The sequence below is a fragment of the Haliaeetus albicilla genome, chromosome 22 (genome assembly GCF_947461875.1).
Source record: "Haliaeetus albicilla chromosome 22, bHalAlb1.1, whole genome shotgun sequence".
Taxonomy (NCBI): domain Eukaryota; kingdom Metazoa; phylum Chordata; class Aves; order Accipitriformes; family Accipitridae; genus Haliaeetus; species Haliaeetus albicilla.
Window position 1 is genome coordinate 6,361,533 of NC_091504.1, and position 25,808 is coordinate 6,387,340.

The 25,808-nt window shown below is 64.6% G+C and overlaps 3 protein-coding genes across 5 annotated transcripts; all 3 read right to left on the minus strand.

The window, feature by feature from the left end:
* Positions 1–32: 32 nt before the first annotated feature.
* On the minus strand, positions 33–6,672 carry LOC138690433 (solute carrier family 22 member 6-A-like). 3 transcript variants are annotated; one of them, XM_069809407.1, is made up of 11 exons: positions 6,546–6,672; positions 3,788–4,501; positions 3,365–3,468; positions 3,105–3,259; positions 2,569–2,737; positions 2,361–2,484; positions 2,160–2,275; positions 1,550–1,764; positions 1,103–1,211; positions 791–994; positions 33–301 (listed from the first exon to the last, which is right to left on the minus strand). In XM_069809407.1, the coding sequence occupies exons 2-11, from the start codon at positions 4,442–4,444 to the stop codon at positions 220–222; spliced, it is 1,935 nt and encodes a 644-aa protein (XP_069665508.1). In that variant the 5' UTR covers positions 4,445–4,501; positions 6,546–6,672; the 3' UTR covers positions 33–219. The 3 variants fall into 3 exon arrangements, with proteins under 3 accessions (XP_069665508.1, XP_069665510.1, XP_069665509.1); XM_069809409.1 differs by lacking the exon at positions 6,546–6,672 and adding an exon at positions 4,812–5,839 and having other exon boundaries at positions 3,788–4,742; XM_069809408.1 differs by lacking the exon at positions 6,546–6,672 and adding an exon at positions 4,794–5,839 and having other exon boundaries at positions 3,788–4,742.
* A 1,778-nt stretch (positions 6,673–8,450) lies between these two features.
* Positions 8,451–12,181, minus strand: DRAP1 (DR1 associated protein 1). Its single transcript, XM_069809415.1, has 7 exons — positions 11,970–12,181; positions 11,210–11,282; positions 10,629–10,722; positions 10,229–10,348; positions 9,686–9,776; positions 9,291–9,373; positions 8,451–8,921 (listed from the first exon to the last, which is right to left on the minus strand). Exons 1-7 carry the CDS (start codon positions 12,009–12,011, stop codon positions 8,792–8,794), a joined length of 633 nt encoding a protein of 210 aa, XP_069665516.1. The 5' UTR covers positions 12,012–12,181; the 3' UTR covers positions 8,451–8,791.
* A 127-nt stretch (positions 12,182–12,308) lies between these two features.
* On the minus strand, positions 12,309–25,707 carry RELA (RELA proto-oncogene, NF-kB subunit). Its single transcript, XM_069809412.1, has 11 exons — positions 25,630–25,707; positions 25,325–25,378; positions 24,958–25,106; positions 23,969–24,117; positions 22,924–23,015; positions 21,162–21,290; positions 19,382–19,486; positions 16,690–16,902; positions 14,579–14,659; positions 13,964–14,050; positions 12,309–13,626 (listed from the first exon to the last, which is right to left on the minus strand). The coding sequence occupies exons 1-11, from the start codon at positions 25,637–25,639 to the stop codon at positions 13,178–13,180; spliced, it is 1,518 nt and encodes a 505-aa protein (XP_069665513.1). The 5' UTR covers positions 25,640–25,707; the 3' UTR covers positions 12,309–13,177.
* Positions 25,708–25,808: the final 101 nt, after the last annotated feature.

Consider the following 25,808-nt stretch of genomic DNA (forward strand, 5'->3'; position numbering starts at 1 on the left):
CCTTGGGTGGACTCAGATAACACCCTGAGACGTTGTCCCCACCAGAGCTGCTTTATTCCTCCAAGGACGTCCCCTGCCCCACACAGGGAGGTCCCCAGCCGTGGGGCAGGAAGCGAATTTGTACCCGTCCCCAAAACAAGGCTGTGGGGACCTGTGGGGAAGGGTGGTTGCTGGTGGCCAGGCATAGGGTGCTGTCCCCCCACACCCCCCCGTGGTCCTTCAGGTCTCCTTCTGTGGAGCCTTGTCCTGGGGCTGGAGGGGGATCTTCTCTTTGGGGTCATCCGTCTTCTTCCGCTTGGCCCTAGAGGGAGGAAGATGAGGAGGAGGAGGGTCCATAGGGCATGGCAGGATGGGTCAGCCACTGGCAGGGTGGGAAGCAGCCCAGCATTGTGTCCATCCATCCATCTGCCCAGCCATTCAGCCGCTCATATCACCTGTTCTTCTGCCAACACACTCCTCCACTTGTGCCTCTACACGGCCATCTGTCCCGCCATCCAAAACCCCTCCATCTTTCAGTCCATCCATCATCAAACCATCCACCACCCAACCATCCACCACCCATCCATCCATCATCCAACCCTCTATCACCCAACCATCATCCAACCTTCCAGCATCCATCCAGCCATCCAAAACTCCACCCCACTTTGTCTACCAACCTATCCCTCCATCCATCGGCATATCCATCCAGTTGTTCATCTCTCCATCCGACCACAAAATTCCGTCATTCATCTACTGCTCCACCCACCCATCCGTGTCTCCAACCCTCCATCCCTTCTTCCCACATGCCCACCTGCTTTCCACCTCCTCGATGGTGTCGGGCAGCGGCGTGTTGAGGGTCTCTGGGAGGAACCCGGCTGCCACGGCTGCCACCACCGGGGCCACCCCATAGACCACAGGGGGCAAGAAGGGGTAGTACTCATCCATCATCTTCACCAGCGGTGCCACGATGCCACCCACTCGGGCCATGGTGCTGCCAAAGCCCAGCCCAGTCTGCCTGCCGGCGCCACGGGGGGTCAACATGGGGCAGAGACCACCCTGGGGGTGTCACGGGTGGGTGACGGGGGACCTGCCCCACGGCGGGGTCATGAGGACGGGGTTTTACCTGATGGGAGTGGGGTAGAGCTCGGTGGTGTAGAGGAAGACGCAGTTGAAGGAGGCGGAGAGGCAACCCTTGCCGATGACGGCCAGTGCCGTGCGCACCGTCTGCAGCTCTGGGGCAGAGAGAGGGACGGGCTGGGCTCCGTGTTCGGGCAGGAGCCACCTCAGGGATGGGGAGATGGTGGGAAGGAGAAAGGAGGACGTAGGGATGGATGGTTGGATAGCTAGGTAAATAATTGGATGGAGACGTGGATGGATGGTTGGAGACGTGGACGGACGGACGGACGGACGGATGGATGGATGGATGGAGAGGTAGGTAGGTGCTTAATTCCGTGGCTGGAGAAGGGAAGGGATGGGTGAAGAGCAAAGCAGAGTTGCGTGATGGACTGGTGGGGACGTCGGTGGCTGGACAGAGCAGTGCGGAAGATCCCCATCACCCCATCACACCCACCTGTGGAGACAAAGATGTTGGCAATGATGACCAGCCCCGCCAAGAAGAGGGCCGCCATGAGTGACACCCGCCGGCCAATGTAGCTCAGGGAGACAGTCACCACCACTTTGGCCGGGAAGTCAACGGCGCCGAAAATCACCTGGATGAGGTAAATGCTGACACCAAAGTTTTGCAGATCCATGGCCAGCCCATAGTAGGAGAAACTGATGGAGAACCTGGAGCGGGGCAGAGAGAGGGAGCGGCCTTGAGGTGGGGTGACCTCTCTTGGGATGTCACCATCGCATGGGACAGGGCAGGGATCTCAGATGGTGGCGAAGATGGCTGTGCTACAGTTGGATGGCTGGATTCACTGATTGTCCAGCTGTCCATCTTTCCAATCAGCCATCCGTACATCTGACCAACTCTCCAACCATCTGTCCATCTACCCTTCCATCCAACCATCCATCCTTCCAACCAACCAACCATCCACCCATCCTTCCAACCGTCCCTCCAACCGTCCATCCCGCCAGCTCTCCACCCACCTCTCCATTCCTCCACTCCCTCACCCCTTCCTCCCTCCTCCTCCTCCTCCTCATCCCCACCAGACTTCCCCATCCCAGCCCAGCCCCACCAGACGATGGAGAGGCAGAAGAAGATGTGGCGGATGACTGGGGTCCGGACCAGGTCGGAGATGGTGTAGGAGGACTTCAGACCAGCCAACTCCTCCTTCATGTTAGACTTCAGGATCTGGGAGAGCGGGAGGGAAACGGGAGAGGTTGGTGGGGGACGGGGGTGGGAAACCAAGACCACCCCTACCATGGGGCCACCATACCTCGACCGTGATCTTCTCCCCTTCCTCCTTTCTCTTGTTAATCCTGGCCACTCGCTGCAGGACCTTCACAGCCCTCTCAGCCTTCCCCGAGAGCACTAGCCAACGGGCAGACTCAGCCAACCACCTACAGCCAACAAGGGGGAAACTGAGGCACGAAGAGAGCCCCGCGTGTCCCCATGGCCTTCCCCAAGGGACCCAAGCATCCTACCAGGAGTAGAGGAGGAAGATGAAGAAGGGCAGGGAGACGGTGAGCTGGAGCCAGCGCCAGTGGGGGACAGCGTAGGCCACGCCGGCCAGCAGAATCTGGCCCAAGGTGTAGGCGAAGCCAGTGATGGCCACGGTGATGGCGCGGTAGGGCGTGGGGATCCACTCCACCACTGCAAGGGACCACGGGGACACGTCTGACTTGGTGTCCCTCTCTCTTGTGACCCTCCGTGTGAATGTGGCCTCCCCATCATGTCCAGATGCAGCCGCACCACATGGCCCCATCCATGGCCATGGTGATGTCCCCATCAGTGACCACTGGGATGTCCCCATCAGCAGCCATAGGGACGTCTCCATCTGTAGAGAGGGGGATGTCCCCAACCACGGCCGTTGGGGACATCCGCATCCATGGCCATGGCAATGTCCCTCTCCATGGCCACGGTGACGTCCCCACCCATGGCCATCGGGTCATCCCCACCCATGGCCACCGGCTCATCCCCACCCAGGTCCCCATGGTCATCCTCATCCCCGTCCCCTCACCGAGGCAGGCGATGCTGAGGCCGAAGCCAGAGAGGGCCATGCCACCGGCGAAGCGGAAGACGCAGTAGGACGCATAGTTGGGGGCGAAGGCCGTGCACGTCCCCATCACCCCCAGCTGCAGGTAGGACCACATCAACATGGCCTTACGCCCAAACCTGCAACGGGGAGGCACTGGATGCCACTGGGTGCTACTGGTTGATGGTCCGTCCAACGCCCCATGGGGAAACTGAGGCACGGGGAGGGGTATCTACTGCCTTTACCTGTCCGAGAGGCCCCCCAGGACCAGGGCGCCCACCAGGACCCCAGCCATGTAGATGGACTGGGCCATCTGCCGAAGCTGCCGGTAGCTGCAGACAAGGTCCCACTACGGGGAGGAAGATGAGGTGAGGATGACTTGTCCTCTCCTTCCACCCATCGGCGCCTCCTCTTTCCTCCCCTCCATCCATCCATCCATCCGTTCCACCACCTCCATCCCGCATCAGCTCCATCTCCCCCTACCCATGACTCCATCATCTCCGTCCCCCCAACCCTACGTGACTCCACCTCCATCGGGTTCCATTCCTCCATCCCCGTCCCCCCCGTCCTCACCTTGGAGATGTTGGTGGCCACATGGACGCTGTGGTCATCGTCCCACCCTCCACCCCCCACACACACCTCACCCCTCCCCGTGTCCCCGTCCCCACCTCGGTGACGATGGTGGCCACGTAGATGCTGCGGTCGTAGTCCCAACCGTCACGGCAAGGCTCGGTGGGCCGGGGGTCGGTGCTGTCGTTGGCGAGGGACGAGGCCACGTAGCGCCGGCAGGACCCCAGGGTGGCATCGGGGGACCCCAGGGTGCCATTGGACCACCCCAGGGTGGCACCAGTGGGCCCCAGGGTGGCACCAGTGGGTCTCAAGGTGCCATTAGAGGACCACAGGGTGGCATCAGGCTGGACACGGCTGCCATCAGGGGACCCTGGTGCGCCATCAATGGTGACGTGGGTGGCACCGGGGATGGCGGTGCCGTCGGGGGACCCCAAGGTGACATCAGGAGACCTCAGGATGGCGTCGGAGGACCTCAAGGTGCCATTGGAGGCCGCCAAGGTACCATCGGAAGCCGCCAAAGCGCCATCAGGGGTGGCTCCGGGTGGCCCTAGGGTGGCACTGGGGACGCTTGGGGTGGCACCGGGACCGGGGATGCCACCGGGGACGCGGCAGCGGTGGGGGGGGACGGCGGCGGTGAAGTTCTGCAGCAGGTTGTGGCTGGCCATGAGCAGGATGGGCACCGCCAGCAGCGCCGTCTGCAGCACCTGGAAACGTCCCATCCCCCCGACCTGCGCCAGCACCGCCCCGAACGGCATCCTGGGACGCGGGGACGCCGTCACCCGCGGGGGACGCCGTCAGACACAGGGACACCGCTGGACACCAGGGCGTGGGGAACAGCATCACTCATGGGGCCACCACCACCCGCGGGGACACCGCCACCAGTTGTGACAGTCGTCCATGGGGACACCAGCACCCATGGGGACACCGTGACACGTGGGGACACCACCACCCGTGTGGACACCATGATGCATGGGGACAGTCATCCCTGGGGACACCAGCACCCATGGGGACACCATGACCCGTGGAGACAGTCATCCATGGGGACACCACCACCTATGGGGACACCGTGACCCATGGGACAGTCATCCATGGGGAAACCATGACCCATGGGGACACCACCACCCATGGGGACAGCATGATGCATGGGGACAGTCATCCATGGCGACACCAGCACCCATGGGGACACCATGACCCGTGGGGACAATCATCCATGGGGACACGAGTACCCACGGGGACACCATGACATGTGGGGACAGTCATCCACGGGGACACCATTGACCCATGGGAACACCATCACCCACGGGGACAGTCATCCATGGGGACACCACGATGCATGAGGACAGTCATCCATGGGGACACCACCACCCCCAGGGACACCATGATGTGGAGACAAGGGGGACAGGGACACGGGGATGGGGACACGGGGCAAACACAGGACCGTGGTGGCACGGGTCAGACATGGGGGGGGACACGGGGCAGGCGCCAGGACAGGGACTGCGGGGACACAGCGAGGGGACGTGGTGACCACCAGGGACGCGGATCAGACAGGGACGGTGTCACCACTTGCGTCACACGTCCCCAACCCCTCCCGATGTCCCCATCCCCTCCCAGCGTGTCCCCGTCCCTGCTCCACCTCAGCACAGCTCCCTGGGGATGGGGACATCCGGCCAGCTGTGACTCCCGTGTCCCCAGGGTGAAGGGTCCCTTCTCTGATGTCCCCAGGACATCCTGGTCCCCAGGGCACCCCGTGTCCTCTCGCCAACATCCCCCGTGTCCCAAATCCATCCCCACGTCCCCTGTTCTGGTGTCCCCGACGTCCCCTGGTCCCCAACCCTTCCTTGGTGTTCCCAACTTGTCACCACTCTGATGTCCCCAACCCCTTGATGTCCACCTCCTGTCACCAACACGTCCCACATCCCCTCTGTGATGTCCCCAACTCATCCTCACATGCTAGTCCCATGTCCCCAACCCCTCCACAACATCCCCAACCTGTCCCACTGTCCCCTCCGCTATGTCCTCAACTCAGCCCACGTCCCCTCCGCCACGTCCCCAATCCCTCTGATGTCCCCGACCCATCCCAGACCCCCTCCGCGACGTCCCCAACCTGTCCCCAATCCTCAAGCATCCCACGTCCCCGATGTCCCCAAGCTATCCCACCTCGCACTTCCAAGTCCCCAACCTGTCCCACCATCCCTTTTCTGATGTCCCCAACCCATGCCCCCTCCACAATGTCCCCCACCTGTCCCCATGTCCCCAACCCATCCCACGTCCCCACCATGCCCCTCAGGGTCCCCAACCTGTCCCACTGTCCCCTTTCTGATGTCCCCAACCTGTCCCCATGTCCCCGGCACATCCCACCTCCCCTCTGCCATGCCCCTCAATGTCCCCAACCTGTCCCGCTGTCCTTTTTCTGTGCCTATGTCCCCTCCACAATGTCCCCAACCTGTCCCCAACCCACCCCACATTCCCCACCATGCCCCTCAATGTCCCCAACCCATCCCAGATCCCCTCTGCGATGTCCCCAACCTGTCCCACTGCCCCTCTCCTGATGTCCCCAACCCATCCGATCCCCTCTGTGATGTCCCCAATCCACCCCACATCCCCACCGTTCCCAACGTCCCTAACCTGTTCCTCTTCTGATGACCCCAACCCATCCCACGTCCCCTCTCTGATGTCCCCAACCCATCGCAGATCCCCTCCGTGATGTCCCCAACCTGTCCCCAGCCCACCCCACATCCCCTCTGCGATGTCCCCGACCCCTCGCTGATGTCCCCAACCCACCCCACGTCCCCACCTTGTCTGTCATGTCCCCCCCCCGCTGTCCCCAAGGCGTCCCCCCCCGCTCCCCGGCAGTACCTGGCCTCCTCAGGGTGACGTCCCCGTCCCCAGGGTCCCCCGGCCGCTGGCCCCGTTATATAAGGCGAAAAGCGGCTCTTTTGGTTAAAGTGCCACCGGGATTAGGCCAAAGGGGGGGGGGATGGACGGGGAGGGGGGGGGAGGAGGCGGATTCCAGCGCCGCGGGCGCTCGGACGCCTGGGGCCACCGGACGCCTGGGTCCCCCGGTCCGCCGGCCCCATACGCGCCTGGAGGGGCCTATAGAGCCCCTGTAGGGTAGGACCCCCCCCATAGATGGCTCCCCACCCACTTAGGACCCCCCCAACCCACCTGTTGTCCCCCCATGGACCCCAAGTAATCCCTACAGGGCCCCAGTGCTGCCTATGGGGGCCCTATAGATCCCCCAAGAGCCCCTGTAGATCCCCCAAGAGCCCCTGTAGATGCCTACAGCAGCCCATCAGCTCCTGAAGGATCCCTCCTCGCCCTGCCAAAACTTCCTGTGGGACCCTATAGATCGCCTGTAACTCCCTATTGAGCTCCTCCAAGATGCCCTACAGACCCCTTTACATCCCTCATAGACATCTATAGGTCTCTTATGTGCCCCTGTGGACCCTTACAGCCTCCTATGAGCCCCTACAAACCCCATACAGACTCCTACAGATTCCCTACAGACCCCTATAGCTCCCTCTATATCTATATCCCCCACAACCCCCATATACCCTTTTAAATGCCCTATTGCTCCCCCCACAGACCCCCTATAAATCCCCTATGGACCCCTACAGCTCTCTACAGATTCATTAGCTGGTTCTATAGACCCCTATAAACCATGCTATAGACACTATAAGCCTCCTTATGGCTCTTACAGACCTCTATAAAGCTCCTCTGGGCCGCTATAGGTCCCTATAACCCCCCCCCGTCCTCCTATAGACCCCCTACCAGCTCCTATAGACCCCCCTTATGGGCTCCCATAGGTGTCTATACCCCCTAGGAACTCCTATAGTTCCTATAAACCATGTAAAGGTTCCTATAAGCTCCCCTATGATCTCTTTTTAAGTCCCCCCAATAAACTCCTACAGATCCTATAAGTCCTCCTAGAGGCTCCTATAGACCCCCTTATGGGCTTCTATAGGCATCTATACCCCCCGAAGAGCTCCTATAGTCCCTAAAAACCCTCTAAAGGTTCCTATAAACTGCCTTATGAGCTCCTTTAACTCCCTATAACCCCCCCAATGAACTCCTATAGATCCTATAAGTTCTCCTAGGGGCTCCTACAGACCCCCTTATGGGCTCGTATAGGTGTCTATACCCCCCAAGAAGCTCCTATAGTCCATCTAAACCCTCCTAAAAGTTCCTATAGGCCCCTATAAACTCCCCTATGGGCTCCTTTAAGTCTCTCTAACCCCCCCAATAAACTCCTACAGATCCTGTAAGTTCTTCTAGGGGCTCCTATAGACCCCCTTATGGGCTCCTATAGGCATCTATGTCCCCGAGGAGTTCCTATAGCCCCTATAAACCCTCCTAGAGGTTCCTATAAACTCCCCTACAATCTCCTTTAAGTCCCTCTAACCCCCCCAACAAACTGCTACAGATGCTATAAGTCCTCCTAGGGGCTCCTATAGGCTCCTGTAGACCCCCATACACTGCTATAGGCTCCTATAGACCCCTATAGATTCCTCTGCGGCACTTGCCCGCTCCCACAGGGCCTCTGCTGCCCTCTAATGATCGACAACGGAACCGAGGGTCCAGAACTGGGGGGGGACCCAGGAGTTTGGGGGGGGCACCCAGTTGTCCGAGGGGGGCACCCAGTTGTCCGGGGGGGCATCCAAGTTTTTTTGGGGGGGGGCACCCAGGTGTCAGGGTGGGGGGGACCCAGGTGTACGGAAATGGGAACTTTATTGAGCCGATACAAAACCCCCCGACTCGTTAAAAGCCACCAAAGGGCCCCATAACCAACCCCCCCCAAATCTCCCACCGCCCCCCCTGCAGCCTCCCCCAAAAAGGGGACCCAGGCGTCCGGGTGGGGGGAACCCAAACGTCCAGGCTGAGCCTGCCCCCCCACCCCGAGAACGGACACAACTCATCACACCAGTGCCCTCAACCCGGCAGGGCAAGGCGGCGGGGGGGGCTCCCAGTGCTCCCAGTACCGCTCCCAGCCCCCAACTGGTCCGAGGCCCATGCTCCCAGTAAGACCATACTGGGAGGTGGCACCCGGCCCCGAAACGGGTTGAAATCCTGGATAAACGGGTAAAATCCAGGGGGATGGGATGCTAGGAGTCGTAGTCTTCGTCCTCCTCCTCCTCCTCACGGGCGCGGGGGGGGCCGGGGGCTGGGGGGAGCCCCCCCGGGAGCCCCCCCGGGAGTGCGGGGGGTCCCAATGGCACGAAGGGCACCCCAGGGCTGCGGGAGAGGGGTCAGTGGACCCACGTGTCCGGGGGGGGTCCCACAAAAACCACCCCCCCAAGGGACCCAGGAGTCTGGGGGGTCCCTCCTCAACCCCCCCAAGCCCCCACCCCAAGGAACCCAGGTATCCGGGTGCACCCCCCACCCCAAAAAAAGAGACCGGGGAATCCAGGGTGCTACACCCAACTCCCCCCCCCCCCATTCAAGACCCAGGTTTTGGGGTGTTCCTCCCTTACCCCCCCACCCTAAAGGGACTCAGGTGTCTGGCTGTGTCCCCCTCACCCCCCCCCCAAAAAAGAGAACCCAAGCATATGAGTGCCCCCCCCCCCCCCCAAAAAAAAGGACCCAGGGATCCAGGGCTGGTACCTGGTGAAATTGAGGGGGGGTCGGGTGGGGGGGGGCTGCGGCGTCTCCTCCTCCCCGTCGCTGTCGCTGTCCTCAGAGTCCTCCTGGGGGGGGGGACACAGACACACAAGGGGGGACACAATGACAGCGAGGGGACCCAGGCATCCGGGGACCCCCTACCCCCACAGGACCCAGGTGTCTGGGTGCCCCCCCCCACCTCCAAAGGCACACCCCCCCCCCAAACCTCCCAGGGACCCTGCACCCTCAAGGGACCCAGTCATCCAGGCTCAAACCCGGGGACCCAGGTGTCCAGGCACCGCCCCACCTCCAAGGGGACCCCCCCCACGCACACAGAGGGCACCCAGATGTCCAGACACCCCCCCCCCCCAAAAAAAGTCGTCTGCCTCCCCCCCCACCTCCTGCTCCGAGTCCGTCCCCGACTGTTTGGGGTCCTTCCCCTTCGCCCCAGGACCCCCGTTCTTTCGGCCGGCGCCCGGGCGGCGACCCCTGTAACAGACACCCCACCCCCCCAAAAAAAACTTTGTCAAGGACACAGGGGACCCCCCCACTACCCCAGAGCCCCCCCCGCACCACTCCATTCCCAGGGGACCCAGGCAGCTGGTGCCCGTCCCCCTACCCTGCATCAGGACCCTACGTGTTGGGGGGGACGACCCAGGTGTTTGAGGAGGGGACCCAGGTGTTTGGGGGACCCCCCCCGAACCCAGAGCCCCCCCCACCTCATTCCCCAAGGACCCAGATATCCGGGGGACCCCCCAACGTGGAGCACCCCCCCCACCTCATTCCCCAAGGACCCCAACATCCAGGGAATCATCCCCTGCCTTATCGCTGTGGCACCCACATCGGGACCCCAAGGTGTCGGGGAGGACCCCAAAATTTGGGGGGGGGACCCCAGCTGTCTGGGGGGATGTGGGGGGGGGACACCCAGGCATCCGGCCCACCTTCGGGGTCCCCGCTCGCCCTCGCCGTGGGGCTCCTCGCCCTCCCCCTGCATATCGGGGACGGCTGCCACCAAATCCTTCAGGAAATCGAATTGTTGTTCCAGCTCGATGCATTGCTTCCTGAAAGAGAGGGTGGGTGGGGCTCGGCAGGCCACACCCACATGCCACACCCATCCACAAACCTCACCCCTCACTCCTAAGCCCCACCCTTAACACCAATTTCTTCCTTAAGTTTCTTTTTGGGGAGGGAGTGGGGAAACTGAGGCAGAGAGTGCAAAGCAGAGCCAGGCGTTCAAAGGACCCTTCCGCCCCCCCCCAGAGGGGACCCAGGGGTCCGGGGGACCCCTCCCCACCCCCAAAAAGGGGACCCAGGGGTGCGGGGATGGGGTGGGTTACTCACAGGTGGGAGGTGGTCATGGTTTTGGCGTTACGGGACTGGGTGACGTGACACGCTTTCCGTAACAGCGACTCCAAGAAAAGCTCCAACGCCCGGGCTACACTGCTAAGGACACCCACGGACCCAAGTGTCCCAGCCCCGCCCCTGCCCCGCCCTCAAGCCTGGGGCAGCCCAACCCCCCCCCCCCCCCCAATGGCACCCAGGGCTACCCAATGGCAAGGGGGGACCCAGATAAGGGCCCAGGTGTTCAGGGTCGGGGGGGACCCAGGTATCCGGGGACCCAAGCACCCAGGGTGGGGGGAGGACCCAGGTGTCTGGGGACCCAGGTGTCCAGAGTGGGGGGGACCCAGGCGTCTGGGGTGGGGGGGAACCGAGGTGTCCAGGGACCCAGGTATCTGGGGGGGGGAACGGACAGACACCCTGGGGGAACACAAACATCCGGGGTGGGGGGGACCCAGATGTCCAGGGACCCAAGTGTCCAGCGTGGGGGGGTACCCAGGTGTCCAGGGTGGGGGGGACCCAGGGTGCCCAGGGCTGGGGGGGGACACGACACCCTGGGGGGACCCAGGTGTCCGGGAGGATACAGATGATGACGGGGACAGCGGCCGCCACCTTCCCGATCTCCTCGTCCGTCTGCATGATCTTCTTGATCCGCGCCTACGAGCAAGAGGGAAACTGAGGCACGGCCACACGCCCCGCCCTCCCTCTGGAAGCCACGCCCCCCTCCGGGCATAGGCCACGCCCACCCCATACCCTCCAACCGGAGGCCACACCCCCCAACACCACCCTCTCACCCCGGGCCTGGAAAAGAGGGAGGAGCAATGCGCCCTCGCCCCTGTGCAGGCCACGCCCACTCCACGAAACCCCACCCCATCCAGGACCACGCCCCTCAAGCCCCGCCCCTTCCTGAGGCTACACCCGCCCCCCACCTCCACTCTCTTCCCTGAGCCTGGAAAGACGAGCTCCGCCCCTCACACAAGCTCCGCCCCTATACGAGGCCACTCCCCACGCTCCGCCCCCTCCCGTGGCCACGCCCCCCCACACCATCCCCTCTCCTGAGCCTGGAAAGAACAGCCCCGCCCCTACGCGAGCCCAACCCCTCACGCTCCGCCCCCCTCCCGTGGCCACGCCCCCCGCCGGCGCCATCCCCTCCCCTGGGCCTGGAAAGGAGGAAGGGGGCCGAGCCCCTGCCCCCTGCATAGGCCCCGCCCACTCCCGCAAGCCCCGTCCCTCCCGGCCACCACGGGGAACGCCCTCCCGCCCTCCCCGTTGCCATGGTGATGTCAGCCCCCCCCCGCCCTCCCCGCCCCGGGCCCAGGCCCGGTCCCGGCCCCCTCCGCTGACCGGCGGGAACCGCGCGTTGTATTTCTTCTTCTTGCTCGGCATCGCCCCGGCCCCGGCCCCGCTGGATCCCGCTCGGGCCCCGGCCCCGGCCCCGCTGGGCCGCTCCCGGCCGTTCCCCGCCGCTTCCCGGCTGCTCGCCCCCGGTCCCGGTCCCGCTCCGCTGCAGGCCTACCGCCCGCTTCGCCCCGCCCCTTCCGGGACGAAGCCACACCTCTTCCGGCAAAGCGCTCCACCCGCGCTCGGTAACGCCTCCTTTGGCTTTCCCAGGCTCCGCCTCCTGCTGAGCCACGCCTCCCCAGCCCAGGCCACGCCCTCCGCGCTGTCAATCAAAGGGCGCTCTGGCCTTAGACCGTTTATTGGGGTGACCCCAGCGGGGTGGGGCGAGGGGCGGGGCTTCCCCCTCCCCCCAAAGGCACTTTGGTTCCGGCTGGGGGCGGGGTTAATGCTGGCGGAGGTGGGGGGGAAAGAGAGCAGTGCTCCCATTGGCTGCAGCGCCCCGGGGGGGCGGGGCGAAGGGGCAGTGGCCGGGGGCGGACCCCCGAGGACCCCCAGTATCTTCCCAGTAGCTCCCAGTACCTCTCCCATAGTCCCCAGTCGCTCCCAGTAGCTCCCACTGGTCCCTTGGGACGCTCCCAGTAGCCCTCTCAGGGCTTCCCAGTAGCTCCCAGTTGCCCCAGTAACTCCCAGCGTCCGTGTCCCATCCCCCCCCGAGAACCCCCATCAGCTTCCAGCGACCCCCAGTAGCCACTCAGTGACTCCCAGTTGCCTCCCAGTAGCTCCCAGTGACACCCAGTTGCCCTTAGGACTCCACCTAGAAGTCTCCCAGTGACTCCCAGTAGCCCCCAGTTCCCCCTAGAACCCTCCCAGTAGCCCCCCAGGCCCCCCAGTGCCCCCTAAAAGCCACCCAGTGCCTCCCAGTAGTCCCCAGTTACTCCTAGAAGCCTCCCAGTAGCCCCCCAGCCCTACCCAGTGCCCCCTAAAAGCCTCCCAGTGCCTCCCAGTAGTCCCCAGTGCCCCCTAAAAGCCTCCCAGTAGCCCCCAGTTCCCCCTAGAAGCCTCCCAGTGACTCCCAGTAAACCCCCCCCCCGTCCCTCCCAGTTAGGAGGAGGGGAACTGGCTGAGGAAGGCACTGAAGTCCAGGTCCCCCAGGGAAGGCAGCGAGTCCTCGGGGCCTCCCCCCCCCCCCAAATCGGGTCCCCCCCCCCAACTCAGGCCCCCCCCCCCAACTGGGGACCCCCCCCAATTTCGGCCCCCCCCCCCGGGGGCTGACTCTGCACCAGCCGAGCGATGGCTTCGGGGTATGACATCAGCATGGGGGGGCCTCCAAAATCTTGGGGGGCCCCCCCAAAATCAGAAGCCCCCCCTCCAAAATCAGGGGGGGGCTCCCCAAAAGCTGGGGGGGGGTCGGGGGGGCCCAGCAAGCGCTGGACATCGGCGGCGTTGATGGTATCGAGAGGGGGGAACGGGGGGTCCCCCAAAAGCGCCCCTATATCCAAAGGGGGGGCTGCCCCCCCCCCGCTGCCCGCCCCTCCCGGGGGGGGGCCCTCTTCAAACTGCAGCTGCAGCAGCGCCTCGGCCAGGGGCTCCGGTTCGGGGGGGGGGGCCCCCAACAGCCCCCCCGAACCCCCAAAAGAGAAGGAGGGGGCTGAGGGGAGAGCTGGAGGGGGGGAGAAGGGGTAAGGAAGGGGCTCGACCCCCCCATTTGCCCCCCACCCCCTTTTGCCCCCCCCAAGTTGCCCCCCAACCCCCCATTTCCCCCCACCCCCCTTGGCCCCCCCATTTCTCCCCTTTGGCCCCCCCATTTCCCCCTCCCCCCTTTTTGCCCCCAACCCCCCTACTACCCCCCCTTTCACCCCCCACCCCCTTTCTACCCCTCATTTGCCCCCCACTCCCCTATTTGCCCCCCCAATTTACCCCCCCTTGCCCCTCACCCCCTATTTGCCCCCCCAATTTACCCCCACCCCAAATTTGCCCCCCCCAGCCCCAAGGCTCACCCATGCTGGGGGGGGGCTGAGGGGCCGGGGGGGGCCGTGAGGGCACCGCAATGCGCCGGGGGGGCCGGGGCTCGGGGGCCACCGGGCCTGGGGAGGAGAATGGGGGTGCACCGTCAGGGACCCCAACACCCCCCCAGTGACCCCAATTCCTGCCCCCCCCGACCCCAAATACCCCCCAAGATACCAAATACCCCCTTGGGGCCCCAAATACTCCCCAGGGACCCCCAATACCCCCAGGGACCCCCCCCCCAGGGACCCCTAGTACCCCCCTAGGGACCTCCCCAGGGACCCCAAATAAATCCCCAGAGACCCCAATACCCCGCCAAGGACCCCCAGCACCCCCCCAGGGACCCCAAAATACCCCCCCGGAACCCCCAATACCCCCTGGGACCCCAAATTACCCCCCTGGGACCCTAAATACCCCCCAAAGGACCCCCTCAGGGACCCCAATATCCCCCAAAGACCCCCCCAGGGACCCCCAATAGCCCGCTGAGACCCCCTCATCCCCCCCAGGGCCCCCCAATACCCCCTCTAGACACCCCCGGGGACCTCATTCCCCCCCCCCCCAAGACTCCCAACCCCCCCTGTGCCCCCCCAAACCCCCCCGTCCCGCACCAGGCAGGGGGCTGCGCTGGACGAAGGAGCGGAAGGTCTCGCGGGTGCGCTTGCGCTTCTCCTCGATGCATTGCAGGTCCCCTGCACCAGTTATCCCCAGTTACCTCCCAGTAACACCCAGTCACCCCCAGTTACCTCTCAGTCACACCCAGTCACCCCTAGTTACCCTCTCAGTCACACCAGTTACCTCCCAGTAACACCCAGTTACCCCTCAGTCACCTCCCAGTCACCCCCCGTCACCTCCCAGTCACACCAGTTACCTCCCAGTCACACCCAGTGACCCCTCCAGTCACCTCCAGTTGCCTCCAGTTGCCTCCAGTCACACCAGTTACCTCCCAGTCACCTCCCAGTCACACCAGTGACAAGGACCCAGGAGCACCCCAGGGGTCCCAGGAATGTCCCCAGGGTGACAAAAGGGACCCAGGAGCACCCCAAGGATCCCAGGAACATCCCCAGGGTGACAAAAGGGACCCAGGAGCACCCCAAGGGTCCCAGGAATGTCCCCAGGGTGACAATAAGGACCCAGGAGCCCCTCAAGGATCCCAGGAATGTCCCAAGGGTGACAATAAGGACCCAGGAGCATCCCAAGGATCCCAGGAATGTCCTCAGGATGAAAAAAGGGACCCAGGAGCACCCCAAGGATCCCAGGAACATCCCCAGGGTGACAATAAGGACCCAGGAGCACCCCAGGGGTCCCAGGAATGTCCCCAGGGTGACACTGGGGACCCAGGAGCACCCCAAGGGTCCCAGGAATGTCCCCAGGGTGACAAAAGGGACCCAGGAGCACCCCAAGGGACCCAGGAACATCCCCAGGGTGACAATAGGGACCCAGGAATGTCCTCAGGGTGACAATAAGGACCCAGGAGCACCCCAAGGGTCCCAGGAATGTCCCCAGGGTGACACTGGGGACCCAGGAGCATCCCAAGGATCCCAGGAATGTCCCCAGGGTGACAAAAGGGACCCAGGAATGTCCTCAAGGTGACCCCAAATGTCCCAGGAACATCCCCAGGGTGACAATAAGGACCCAGGAGCACCCCAAGGGTCCCAGGAATGTCCCCACGGTGACAAAAGGGACCCAGGAGCACCCCAAGGGACCCAGAAATGTCCCCAGGGTGACAATAAGGACCCAGGAGCATCCCAAGCATCCCAGGAATGTCCCAAGGGTGACAATAGGAACACAAGCATACCCCAAGGGACCCAGATGTGCTCCAGGGTGACAATAAGGACCCAGGAGCACCCCAAGGGACCCAGAAATGTCCGCAGGGTGACAAAAGGGACCCAGGAGCACCCCAAGGGTCCCAGGAATATCCTCAGGGTGACAGTAAGGACCCAGGAGCACCCCAAGGGACCCAGAAATGTCCGCAGGGTGACAAAAGGGACCCAGGAGCAACCCAAGGGACCCAGGAATGTCCCCAGGGTGACCCTAGGGTCCCGGGAGCACCCCAAGGGTCCCAGGAATGTCCCCAGGGTGACACTGGGGACCCAGGAGCACCCCAAGGGTCCCAGGAATGTCCCCAGGGTGACAAAAGGGACCCAGGAGCACCCCAAGGGACCCAGGAACATCCCCAGGGTGACAATAGGGACCCAGGAATGTCCTCAGGGTGACAATAAGGACCCAGGAGCACCCCAAGGGTCCCAGGAATGTCCCCAGGGTGACCCTAGGGTCCTGGGAGCACCCCAAGGGTCCCAGGAATGTCCCCAGGGTGACACTGGGGACCCAGGAGCACCCCAAGGGTCCCAGGAATGTCCCCAGGGTGACACTGGGGACCCAGGAGCACCCCAAGGGTCCCAGGAGTGTCCCCAGGGTGACACTGGGGACCCAGGAGCACCCCAAGGGTCCCAGGAATGTCACCAGGGTGAGTGACAAAAGGGACCCAGGAGCACCCCAAGGGTCCCAGGAATGTCCCCAGGGTGAGTGACAAAAGGGACCCAGGAGCACCCCAAGGATCGCAGGAACATCCCCAGGGTGACAATAAGGACCCAGGAGCACCCCAAGGGTCCCAGGAATGTCCCCAGGGTGGCCCTGGGGACCCCTCCATGCCCCCAGGGCGCCAGGGCTGTGCCCAGACAGGGGTCCCGTCCCCGTCCCCGTCCCCGTCCCGTGCCCGTACCGTGGTGGGGCAGGTATCGGAAGTCCATGGGCTCGCTGCGCTCGCGGTCGGACGGGCGCTGGAGCTGCATGCGGACGGTGACGGGCTGGCGCAGCGCCGGCTCGCGGTACGGCGGCGTGCGGAAAACGATGGCGACCTGGCGGTGGACGTCGGCCTGCGCGAAGGAGCCCTTCGCCTCCCAGCCCTCCGCCGAGAAACGCACCTCGATGTCCTCTGCGGGGGGCGCGGGGGGTTAACTGGGGGGCCGTGGGGGCACCCCAGGAGGTTGGGGGGAGACCCAGGAACTGGGGGGGGACCCAGGAGTTGGGGGGGGACGACCCAGGTGTCCTGGGGGGACCCAGGAGGTTGGGGGGACCCAGGAATTGGGGGGGGACCCAGGAGGTTGGGGGGAGACCCAGGAACTGGGGGGGGGACCCAGGAGTTGGTGGGGGACGACCCAGGTGTCCTGGGGGGACCCAGGAGGTTGGGGGGACCCAGGAATTGGGGGGGGACCCAGGAGTTTGGGGGGGGACCCAGCTGTCCTGGGGGGACCCAGGAATTGGGGGGGGACCCAGGAATTGAGGGGGACCCAGGAGGTTGGGGGGACCCAGGAATTGGGGGGGGCCCAGGAGTCCTGGGGGGGACCCTGGGATCCAGAGGGTCCCAGGCAGCCTGGGGGGGACCCAGGAGGTTGGGGGCGACCCAGATGTCCTGGGGGGGGACCCAGGAGTTTGGGGGGACCCAGGAGTCCTGGCGGAGAGACAGGGGGGGACCCAGGAGTTTGGGGGGACCCAGATGTCCTGGGGGGGGACCCAGGGATCTGGAGGGTCCCAGGCATCCTGGGGGGGGCCCAGGAGTTTGGGGGGACCTAGGAATTGGGGGGGAACCCAGGAGTTTGGGGGGGAACACCCAGGGATCCTGGGGGGGGACCCAGGAGGTTGGGGGGGGACCCAGGTGTCCTGGGGGGGACCCAGGAGCTTGGGGGGGACCCAGGAGTTGGGGGGGACCCAGGAGTTGGGGGGGGACCCAGGTGTCCTGGGGGGGGGCCCAGGAGGTTGGGGGGGACCCTGGGATCCAGAGGGACCCAGGTGTCCTGGTGGGGGACCCAGGAGTTTGGGGGGGACCCAGGAGGTTGGGGGGGGACCCAGGAGTCCTGGGGGGGACACAGGGTGGGACCCAGGAGTTTGGGGGGACCCAGGAATCCTGGCGGAGAGACAGGGGGGGACCCAGGAGTCTGGGGGGACCCAGATGTCCTGGGGGGGGACCCAGGAGTTTGGGGGGGACCCAGGGATCCGGAGGGTCCCAGGGATCCTGGGGGGGGACCCAGGAGGTTGGGGGGGGACCCAGGAGGTTGGGGGGACCCAGGAATTGGGGGGGGACCCAGGAGTTTGGGGGGGGACCCAGCTGTCCTGGGGGGACCCAGGAATTGCGGGGGGGACCCAGGTGTCCTGGGGGAGACCCAGGAGGTTGGGGGGACCCAGGAGTTGGGGGGGGACCCAGGTGTCCTGGGGGGGGACCCAGGAGGTTGGGGGGACCCAGGAGTCCTGGGGGACACACGGGGGGGACCCAGGAGTTTGGGGGGACCCAGATGTCCTGGGGGGGGACCCAGGAGTTTGGGGGGGACCCAGGGATCTGGAGGGACCCAGGTGTCCTGGGGGGGAGCCAGGAGTTTGGGGGGGGACACCCAGGCATCCTTGGGGGGGACCCAGGAGGTTGGGGGGGACCCTGGGATCCAGAGGGACCCAGGTGTCCTGGTGGGGGACCCAGGAGTTTGGGGGGGACCCAGGAGTTGGGGGGGACCCAGGTGTCCTGGGGGGGACGCAGGAGGTTGGGGGGACCCAGGAGGTTGGGGGGGGGACCCAGGAGTCCTGGGGGGGACACAGGGTGGGACCCAGGAGTTTGGGGGAACCCAGGAGTCCTGGCGGAGAGACAGGGGGGGACCCAGGAGTTTGGGGGGACCCAGATGTCCTGGGGGGGGACCCAGGAGTTTGGGGGGGACCCAGGGATCCGGAGGGTCCCAGGCATCCTGGGGGGGGCCCAGGAGTTTGGGGGGACCTAGGAATTGGGGGGAAACCCAGGAGTTTGGGGGGGAACACCCAGGGATCCTGGGGGGGGACCCAGGAGGTTGGGGGGGGACCCAGGTGTCCTGGGGGGGACCCAGGAGGTTGGGGGGACCCAGGAGTCCTGGGGGGGGACACAGGGTGGGACCCAGGAGTCCTGGCGGAGAGACAGGGGGGGACCCAGGAGTTTGGGGGGACCCAGATGTCCTGGGGGGGGACCCAGGAGTTTGGGGGGGACCCAGGGATCTGGAGGGTCCCAGGCATCCTGGGGGGGGCCCAGGAGTTTGGGGGGACCTAGGAATTGGGGGGGGACCCAGGAGTTGGGGAGGGACCCAGGAGTTGGGGGGGGACCCAGGTGTCCTGGGGGGGGAACCAGGAGGTTGGGGGGACCCAGGGGTCCTGGGGGGGGGACACGGGGAGACCCAGGAGTATGGGGGGGACCCAGGAGTTTGGGGGGGACCCAAGGCATTTTGGGGGGGTCCCAGGCATGTGGGGGGGGGACACCCAGGTGTCAGGGGGGACACCCAGGCATTCAGGGGGGACCCTGGCATCCTGGGGGGGACCCAGGCGTCTGGCAGGGGGGGCACCCAGGTTTTGGGGGGGGACACCCAGGTTTTTTGGGGGGGGGGGGGGGGGGGGGGTCGTGCCCTGACCTTTCTGGACCTTGTCACAGAGCAGGAAGATCTCGTCTCCCCCCCGGCAGCTCCCCGAGTTCCGGTTCACCCGGCAGATCCGCAGCTCGGCCGTGCTGGGGGCTCCTGGGGACACGGGGGGGTCACACGGGGTGACGGGGGGTGGCACAAGGTCATGGGGGGGGACACGGGCTCATATAGGGTGACGTGGGGTGACACGGGGTGGCATGGGGTCATATAGGGTGACATGGGGTGACGCAGGGTGACACGGGGTCACGTGGGATGACAGAGTGACATGGGGTGACATGGGGTGACACGGGGCCACGGGGGTGACGTGGGGTGACACAAGGTCACATGGGGTCACACGGGGCCACACGGGGTGTCATGCGGCGTCACACAGGGTGACACGGGGTCACAGGAGGTGGCATAAGGTCACACGGGGTGACATAGGGCCACGCGGGGTGACACGGGGTCACAGCGGGTGACACAGGGTGACACGGGGTGACACGGGGTCACAGCAGGTGACACAGGGTGACATGGGGTGACACACGGTGACATGGGGTCACAGCGGGTGACACAGGATGACACGGGATGACATGGGGTGACACAGGGTCACAGCAAGTGACACGGGGTGACACGGGGTCACAGCAGGTGACACGGGGTGACACAGGGTGACACGGGGTGTCAGTCCCAGGCCCCACCCACGTCACGCGTGTCGGGGACGGGGACGGCACTGGCAGCCCTGGCCTCACACACGTGCAGGACACGTGACCGCGCGGCCCCGTCACGTGACCGCCTGGCATGTCACTTGTCTACACGTCACGTCACGCGTGACCACATGGCACCACGTGACTGCCTGGCACGTCACGGGAACACACGGCGTATCACGTGACCGCGTGCCTTGCCACGCGATTGACGCCTTCCGTGACAGCTTTTGGCGCGTCACGTGACTTCACGGCTGCGTCACGTGACTTCACGGCGCGTCACGTGTTCGCACGGTGTTGGGGAACGTGGCGGGGGAGGCTGGGGAGGCTATGGGGGGGCTCAGGGGGTTTGGGGGGGCAGGGGAAGTCTGGGGGGTCTGGAGGACTCTGGGGGGGCTACATAGGGTCTGGAGGGGGTTGGGGGGCTATGAGAGGTCTGGGGGGGCAAAGAGGGTCTGGGGGGGCTATGAGAGGTCTGGGGGGGGCTCGGGGGGGTCTAGAGGGGGTCTGGGAGGTGCTACAAGGGGTCTGGGGGGGCAAAGAGGGTCTGGGGGGGCTCAGGGGTGTCTGGGGGGGCTACAGGGGGTATGAGGGGGTCTGGCAGGGTCTAGGAGGGCTATGTGGGGACTGGGGGGGGCAGAGAGGGTCTAGGGGGCAACAGAGGGTCTGGGGGGGTGATGGGGGGTCTACAGAGGGTCTAGGAGGGGTCTGGGGGGGCTCTGGGGGGTCTAGGAGGTGCTATGAGGGGTCTGGGGGGGCTATGAGGGTCTGGGGGGGCTATGAGAGGTCTGGGGGGGCTACAGGGGGTCTGGCGGGGCAAAGAGGGTCTGAGCGGTTTATGGGGGGACTAGGGGGGTCTGGGGGGGCTCGGGGGGTCTAGGAGGGGCTATGAGGGGTCTGGGAGGGCAGAGAGGATCTGGGGGGGCTATGAGAGGTCTGGGGGGCTCTGGGGGGGTCTAGGGGGGTCTGGGAGGGCAAAGAGGGTCTGAGCGGGTTATGGGGGGACTAGGGGGGTCTAGGAGGGGCTATGAGGGGTCTGGGGGGCTACAGAGGGTCTGGGGGGGTTAGGGGGGTCCAGTGGGGGGGGGGTCACTCACGGTTGTCATAGACGGGCTGGGAGAGGACGGGGGGCAGGGGGTGCAGCCCCCCCGGGCCCCGCACCCACACCTGGAAGCAGAGCCGCACCGCGCTCAGGTCGTACTCGCCCCCGCGCTGCTCCGCCGGCACTGCCCGGGCACACCGTCAGCACCCGCCCAGCACCCCCAGTAACCCCCAGTAACCACCAGTAACAGCCCCGGCACCCCCCGGCTCTCCTCCTCCCGATGGCTCCCCAGTAACACCCAGCGCTCCCAGAAACCCTCCCAATTCCCTCTAGTAATCCCAACTGCCTTGCAGTAAACAATCCCAGCGCCCCCAGTAACCCCCAGTAACCCCCAGTAACACACCTGGGAACCCCCATCCCCAGCTCTCCTCCTCCCAACGGCTCCCCAGTAACACCCAGCGCTCCCAGTAACCCTCTCAATCCCCTCCAGTAACCCCAACTGCCTTGCAGTAACAATCCCAGCACCACCAGTAACGCCCAGTAACCCCCAGTAACACCCTCAGGACAACCCCCCCCCCCCCCCGGCTCCCCCCCTCCCAGCAACTCCCCAGCAACACCCAGCGCTCCCAGTAACCCTCCCAACCCAGTCTAGTAAACCCCACTGCCTTCCAGTAACAATCCCAACACCCCCAGTAACTTCCCAGTAACCTCACTAACTACCTCATCCAGCACCCTCTGGTCCTCCCAGTAACCCCCTCAATATCCCCATCACCTCCCAGCAACCCCCAGTGCCTCCCAGTAACCCCCAGTGAACCCCAATAACCCCCACAGCACCTCCCAGTAACCCCCAGCACCTTCCAGTAACAACCCTGGCAGTCCCAGTAACCACCAGTAACCCCCTAGGAACCCCCCCGGCTCCCCCCACCACAAACCTCTCAACAACTCCCCAGTAACGCCCAGAGCTCCCAGTAACTCTCCCAACGCCTCCAGTAACTCCCGCTGCCTTCCAGTAACAACCCCAGCACTCCCAGTAACAACCCCAGCACTCCCAGTAACTGCCAGTAACCACCAGTAACTCCCCCGGGAACACCCCCTCAGCTTACCCCTCCCAACAACTCCCCAGTAACACCCAGCACTCCCAGTAATCCTGCCAATCCCCTCCAATAAAACCCAGTGCTTCCAGTAACAACCCCTGCAGCCCCAGTAGCCTCCCAGTAACTACCCCCCCAGCACCCCAGTAGTCCCAGTAGTCCCCACAGCACCTCCCAGCAGTCCCCAGTCCCTCCCAGTAACCCCCAGTGTCCTCCAATATCCCCCAGGCCCTCCCAGTAACCCCCACTGCCTCCCAATTACTCCCAGTAATCCCCCTGTTCTCTCCCTGTGCCTCCCAATAGCCTCCACAGTGCCTCCCAGTAACTCCCAGTGCCTCCCAGTAAGCACCTCAATTCTCCCTAGTGCTCAATATCCCCCACAGCACCTCCCAGTAGGTCCCATTGCCTCCCAGTAACTCCCAGCGAACCCCAGAGCGCCTCCTAGTAACTCCCAGTACCGCCAGTAACCCTCCCAGTGCCTCCCAGTAACCCCCAGGCCCCTCCAATAACCCCAGAGCACCTCCCAGTAACCCCCAGTCCCCTCCAATAACCCCACAGCACCTCCCAGTAAACCACCCAGTCACCCCAATAACCCCCCCCAGCACCTCCCGGCAACCCCCAGTCCCTCCCAGTAGCCCCCAGACCCTCCCAGTAACACCCAACGCCTCCCAATAACCCCCTCCCACCCCCAAGTCCCCCTCCCAGTGCTCCCAGTCCTCCCAGTACCGTTGAAGGGGTTGTTATTGGTGCGGATCCGTTCAGCCACGGCCGCCTCCAGCTCCCGTTTTTTCACGCACTGAATCCCTAAATTCTGGAAACTGGCCCCAAAATGATGGGGGCGGGGGGGGTGTCAGTCTGGGTCCCTCCCATAAATTTGGGGGCACTGAGATATCTGGGGGGGGGCACCCAAAATATTTGGGGGCACCCAGATATGCGGGGGGGCAACCAGACACCCTGGGGGGGGCACCCCATAAATTTAGGGGCACCCAGATATCTGGGGGGGGCACCCAAAATATTTGGGGGCACCCAGATATGCAGGGGGCGCACCCCATATATTTGGGGCACCCATGCATCCCATGGGGGGCACCCCGGGGGGGGTCACCCCATAAATTTGAGGGCACCCAGATATCTGGGGGGGGCACCCAAAATATTTGGGGGCAGTCAGGCATCCCGGGGGGGGCACCCCATAAATTTGAGAGCACCCAAAATATTTTGGGGCACTCAGGCACCCTGGGGGGGCACCCCATAAATTTGAGGGCACCCAGATATCTGGGGGGGCACCCAAAATATTTGGGGGCACCCAGGTATCCTGGGGGGGGCACCCCATAAATATTTGGGGGCACCCAGGCACCCTGGGGGGGCACCCCACAAATTTAGGGGCACCCAGATATCTGGGGGGGCACCCAAAATATTTGGGGGCACCCAGGCATCTCGGGGGGGGCACCCAGATATGCAGGGGGCGCACCCCATATATTTGGGGCACCCATGCATCCCATGGGGGGCACCCCGGGGGGGGTCACCCCATAAATTTGAGGGCACCCAGATATCTGGGGGGGCACCCAAAATATTTGGGGGCACTCAGGCATCCTGGGGGGGCACCCCATAAATTTGAGGGCACCCAGATATCTGGGGGGGGGGCACCCAGGCACAGTGGGGGGTGGCACCCCATATATTTGGGGGCACCCAGATATCTGGGGGGGCACCCCAAATATTGGGGGCACCCATGTATCTGGGGGGGTCACCCCAAATATTTGGGGGGGTCCCAGCCCACCTGTGGACGTTGCGCTCGGGGGGCAGCTCGGCCTCGTAGTAGCCGTCGCGGCAATCCTTGCCCACCAGTTCGTGGGGGTGGGGGCGGTGGGGGGGCTCCTTCGTCACCAGCGACACCCGCACCCGCCCGGGACCTCGGTAGTTGTTCACCTGGAAAAGGGAGAAAGCATACTGGTTTATACTGGTTTATACTGGTTTACACTGGGAGAGTCAGGTAGAGGGCAGAAGGGGTCTTGGTGAGGTGGGTGTTGCGATCCTCGGAGGTGGGGGGCCCTGGAGGAGTTGAGGGGGGTTTCCAGGTGAGTAGCAGTACGTATTGTCTTATACTGGTTTATACTGGGGTATACTGGGGTATAGCAAGAGCCTTAAAAGGAGGTGGGATCTTGGTGAGGTGGGTGCTGCGATCCCTGGGGATGGGCGCACTGGGGGGGATCCCTGGAGGGGTTGAGGCGGGTTCCCAGGTGGGTACCAGTGCATATTGCCTTATACTGGTTTATACTGGGAGACTCAAACGGGTGGGAAAAGGGGTCTTGGTGAAGTGGGTGTTGCAGTCCTCAGAGGTGAGGGCACTGGGGGGGATCCCTAGAGGGGTTGAGGGAGGTTGCCAGGTGGGTACCAGTGCATATTGTCTTATACTGGTTTATACTGGTTTGTACTGGGGTATACTGGGGTATACTGGGAGACTCACACAGATGGTGGGGTGGGTCTTGGTGGTGTCAGTGCTGTGCTCCCCGGGGATAGGGACACCGGGGGGACCCTGGTAGGAGGGGTTGGGGGCGTTGGGGGTTCCTAGGCACTTACTGGTTTATACTGGTTTATGCTGGGAGACTCAAATGGATAGGAAAGGGGGTCTTGGTGAGGTGGGTGCTGTGATCCCTGGAGATGGGCGCACTGGGGGGTGTCCCTGGAGGGGCTAAGGGGGGTTCCCAGGTGCATCCCAGTCCACATTGCCTTATACTGGCTTATACTGGTTTATACTGGGAGACTCACGCGGATGGTGGGGTGGGTCTTGGTGGTGTCGGTGCTGTGCTCCCCGGGGATGCTGCCGGCCGAACGCCCCTCGCACTTGTAACGGAAACGCATCCCCCGCGGCTTCGGCTGCTCCAGGATCTCCACGAAGGGAGCGGCCCCCCCCGCCTCTGCCGGGGGGGGGACACCCAAGCGTCGGGGTGAGCCCCCCCCACCCATAGGGGGGACACCCCCCCCAAAGAAAAAACAAGGGACCCAGGCAGCGGGGGGGCAAACCCCCCTCCCCAATCTACATCCCCCCCTCCCCAACCTACCCCCCCCCCCACCCAGCAGACCCAAGGGGGGGGGACACGACCCCCCCCCGCCCCCCCGCCCCCCCCCCACTCACCCTGCGCACCCCAGTCCTGCTGCAGGAGGAAGGGCAGAAGATCCGGGGGGGTCACTGGGGTGAAAATGAAAGGGGTTGGGGGGGTCATATTAATGGGGGGGGTCCCCCAAAATCCTTCTTAGGACCCCGCCCCCCCCCCACTTTTAACGTGCCCCCTTCCTCCTTAAAGCGCCCTCGCTCCCCGTGTTAACCCTGGAACCTACTGACGGCCCCCACCCCCCCACCAACTTTGACGTCACGGGGGAAGGAAAAAAGGGGGAAATGACCCAAAATAAGGGCGGGGGGAGGGGGTGGGTGGTACTCACCGTCCTCCATGGTGGGGGGGGGATGGGGGGGGACACCGGGGGGGTCCCGGGGACACCGGGGAAGGGGGGGGGGGGAAGGCGACACGATCGCGCCGCCGCTTGCGGAAGCGCCGCCGCCCCCACGTGACCGCGGCTGCCGGGAAAGCCCCGCCCCCTTCTTTTGCATACGCCGAGTGGGG

Bases quoted from the DNA above. Each gene is read 5' to 3' on its own strand.
- DRAP1 (XM_069809415.1), bottom strand. From the start codon at position 12,011: ATGCCGAGCAAGAAGAAGAAATACAACGCGCGGTTCCCGCCG. The intron at 11,283-11,969 runs GTCAGCGGAGGG...TCTTGCTCGTAG, and splicing joins ACAACGCGCGGTTCCCGCCG to GCGCGGATCAAGAAGATCAT. The intron at 9,777-10,228 runs GTGGGCCGGATG...TGTCTGTTACAG, and splicing joins GGCGAGCGGGGACCCCGAAG to GGGTCGCCGCCCGGGCGCCG.
- LOC138690433 (XM_069809407.1), bottom strand. From the start codon at position 4,444: ATGCCGTTCGGGGCGGTGCTGGCGCAGGTCGGGGGGATGGGACGTTTC. The intron at 3,260-3,364 runs GTAAAGGCAGTA...TCCCCGTTGCAG, and splicing joins CTGGGGGGCCTCTCGGACAG to GTTTGGGCGTAAGGCCATGT. The intron at 995-1,102 runs GTAAAACCCCGT...TGGCGCCGGCAG, and splicing joins CTCTACCCCACTCCCATCAG to GCAGACTGGGCTGGGCTTTG.
- RELA (XM_069809412.1), bottom strand. The intron at 21,291-22,923 runs GTACTGGGAGGA...GTGCCCGGGCAG, and splicing joins CAATAACAACCCCTTCAACG to TGCCGGCGGAGCAGCGCGGG. The intron at 19,487-21,161 runs GTGAGTGACCCC...CCGTGTCCCCAG, and splicing joins CCAGCCCGTCTATGACAACC to GAGCCCCCAGCACGGCCGAG.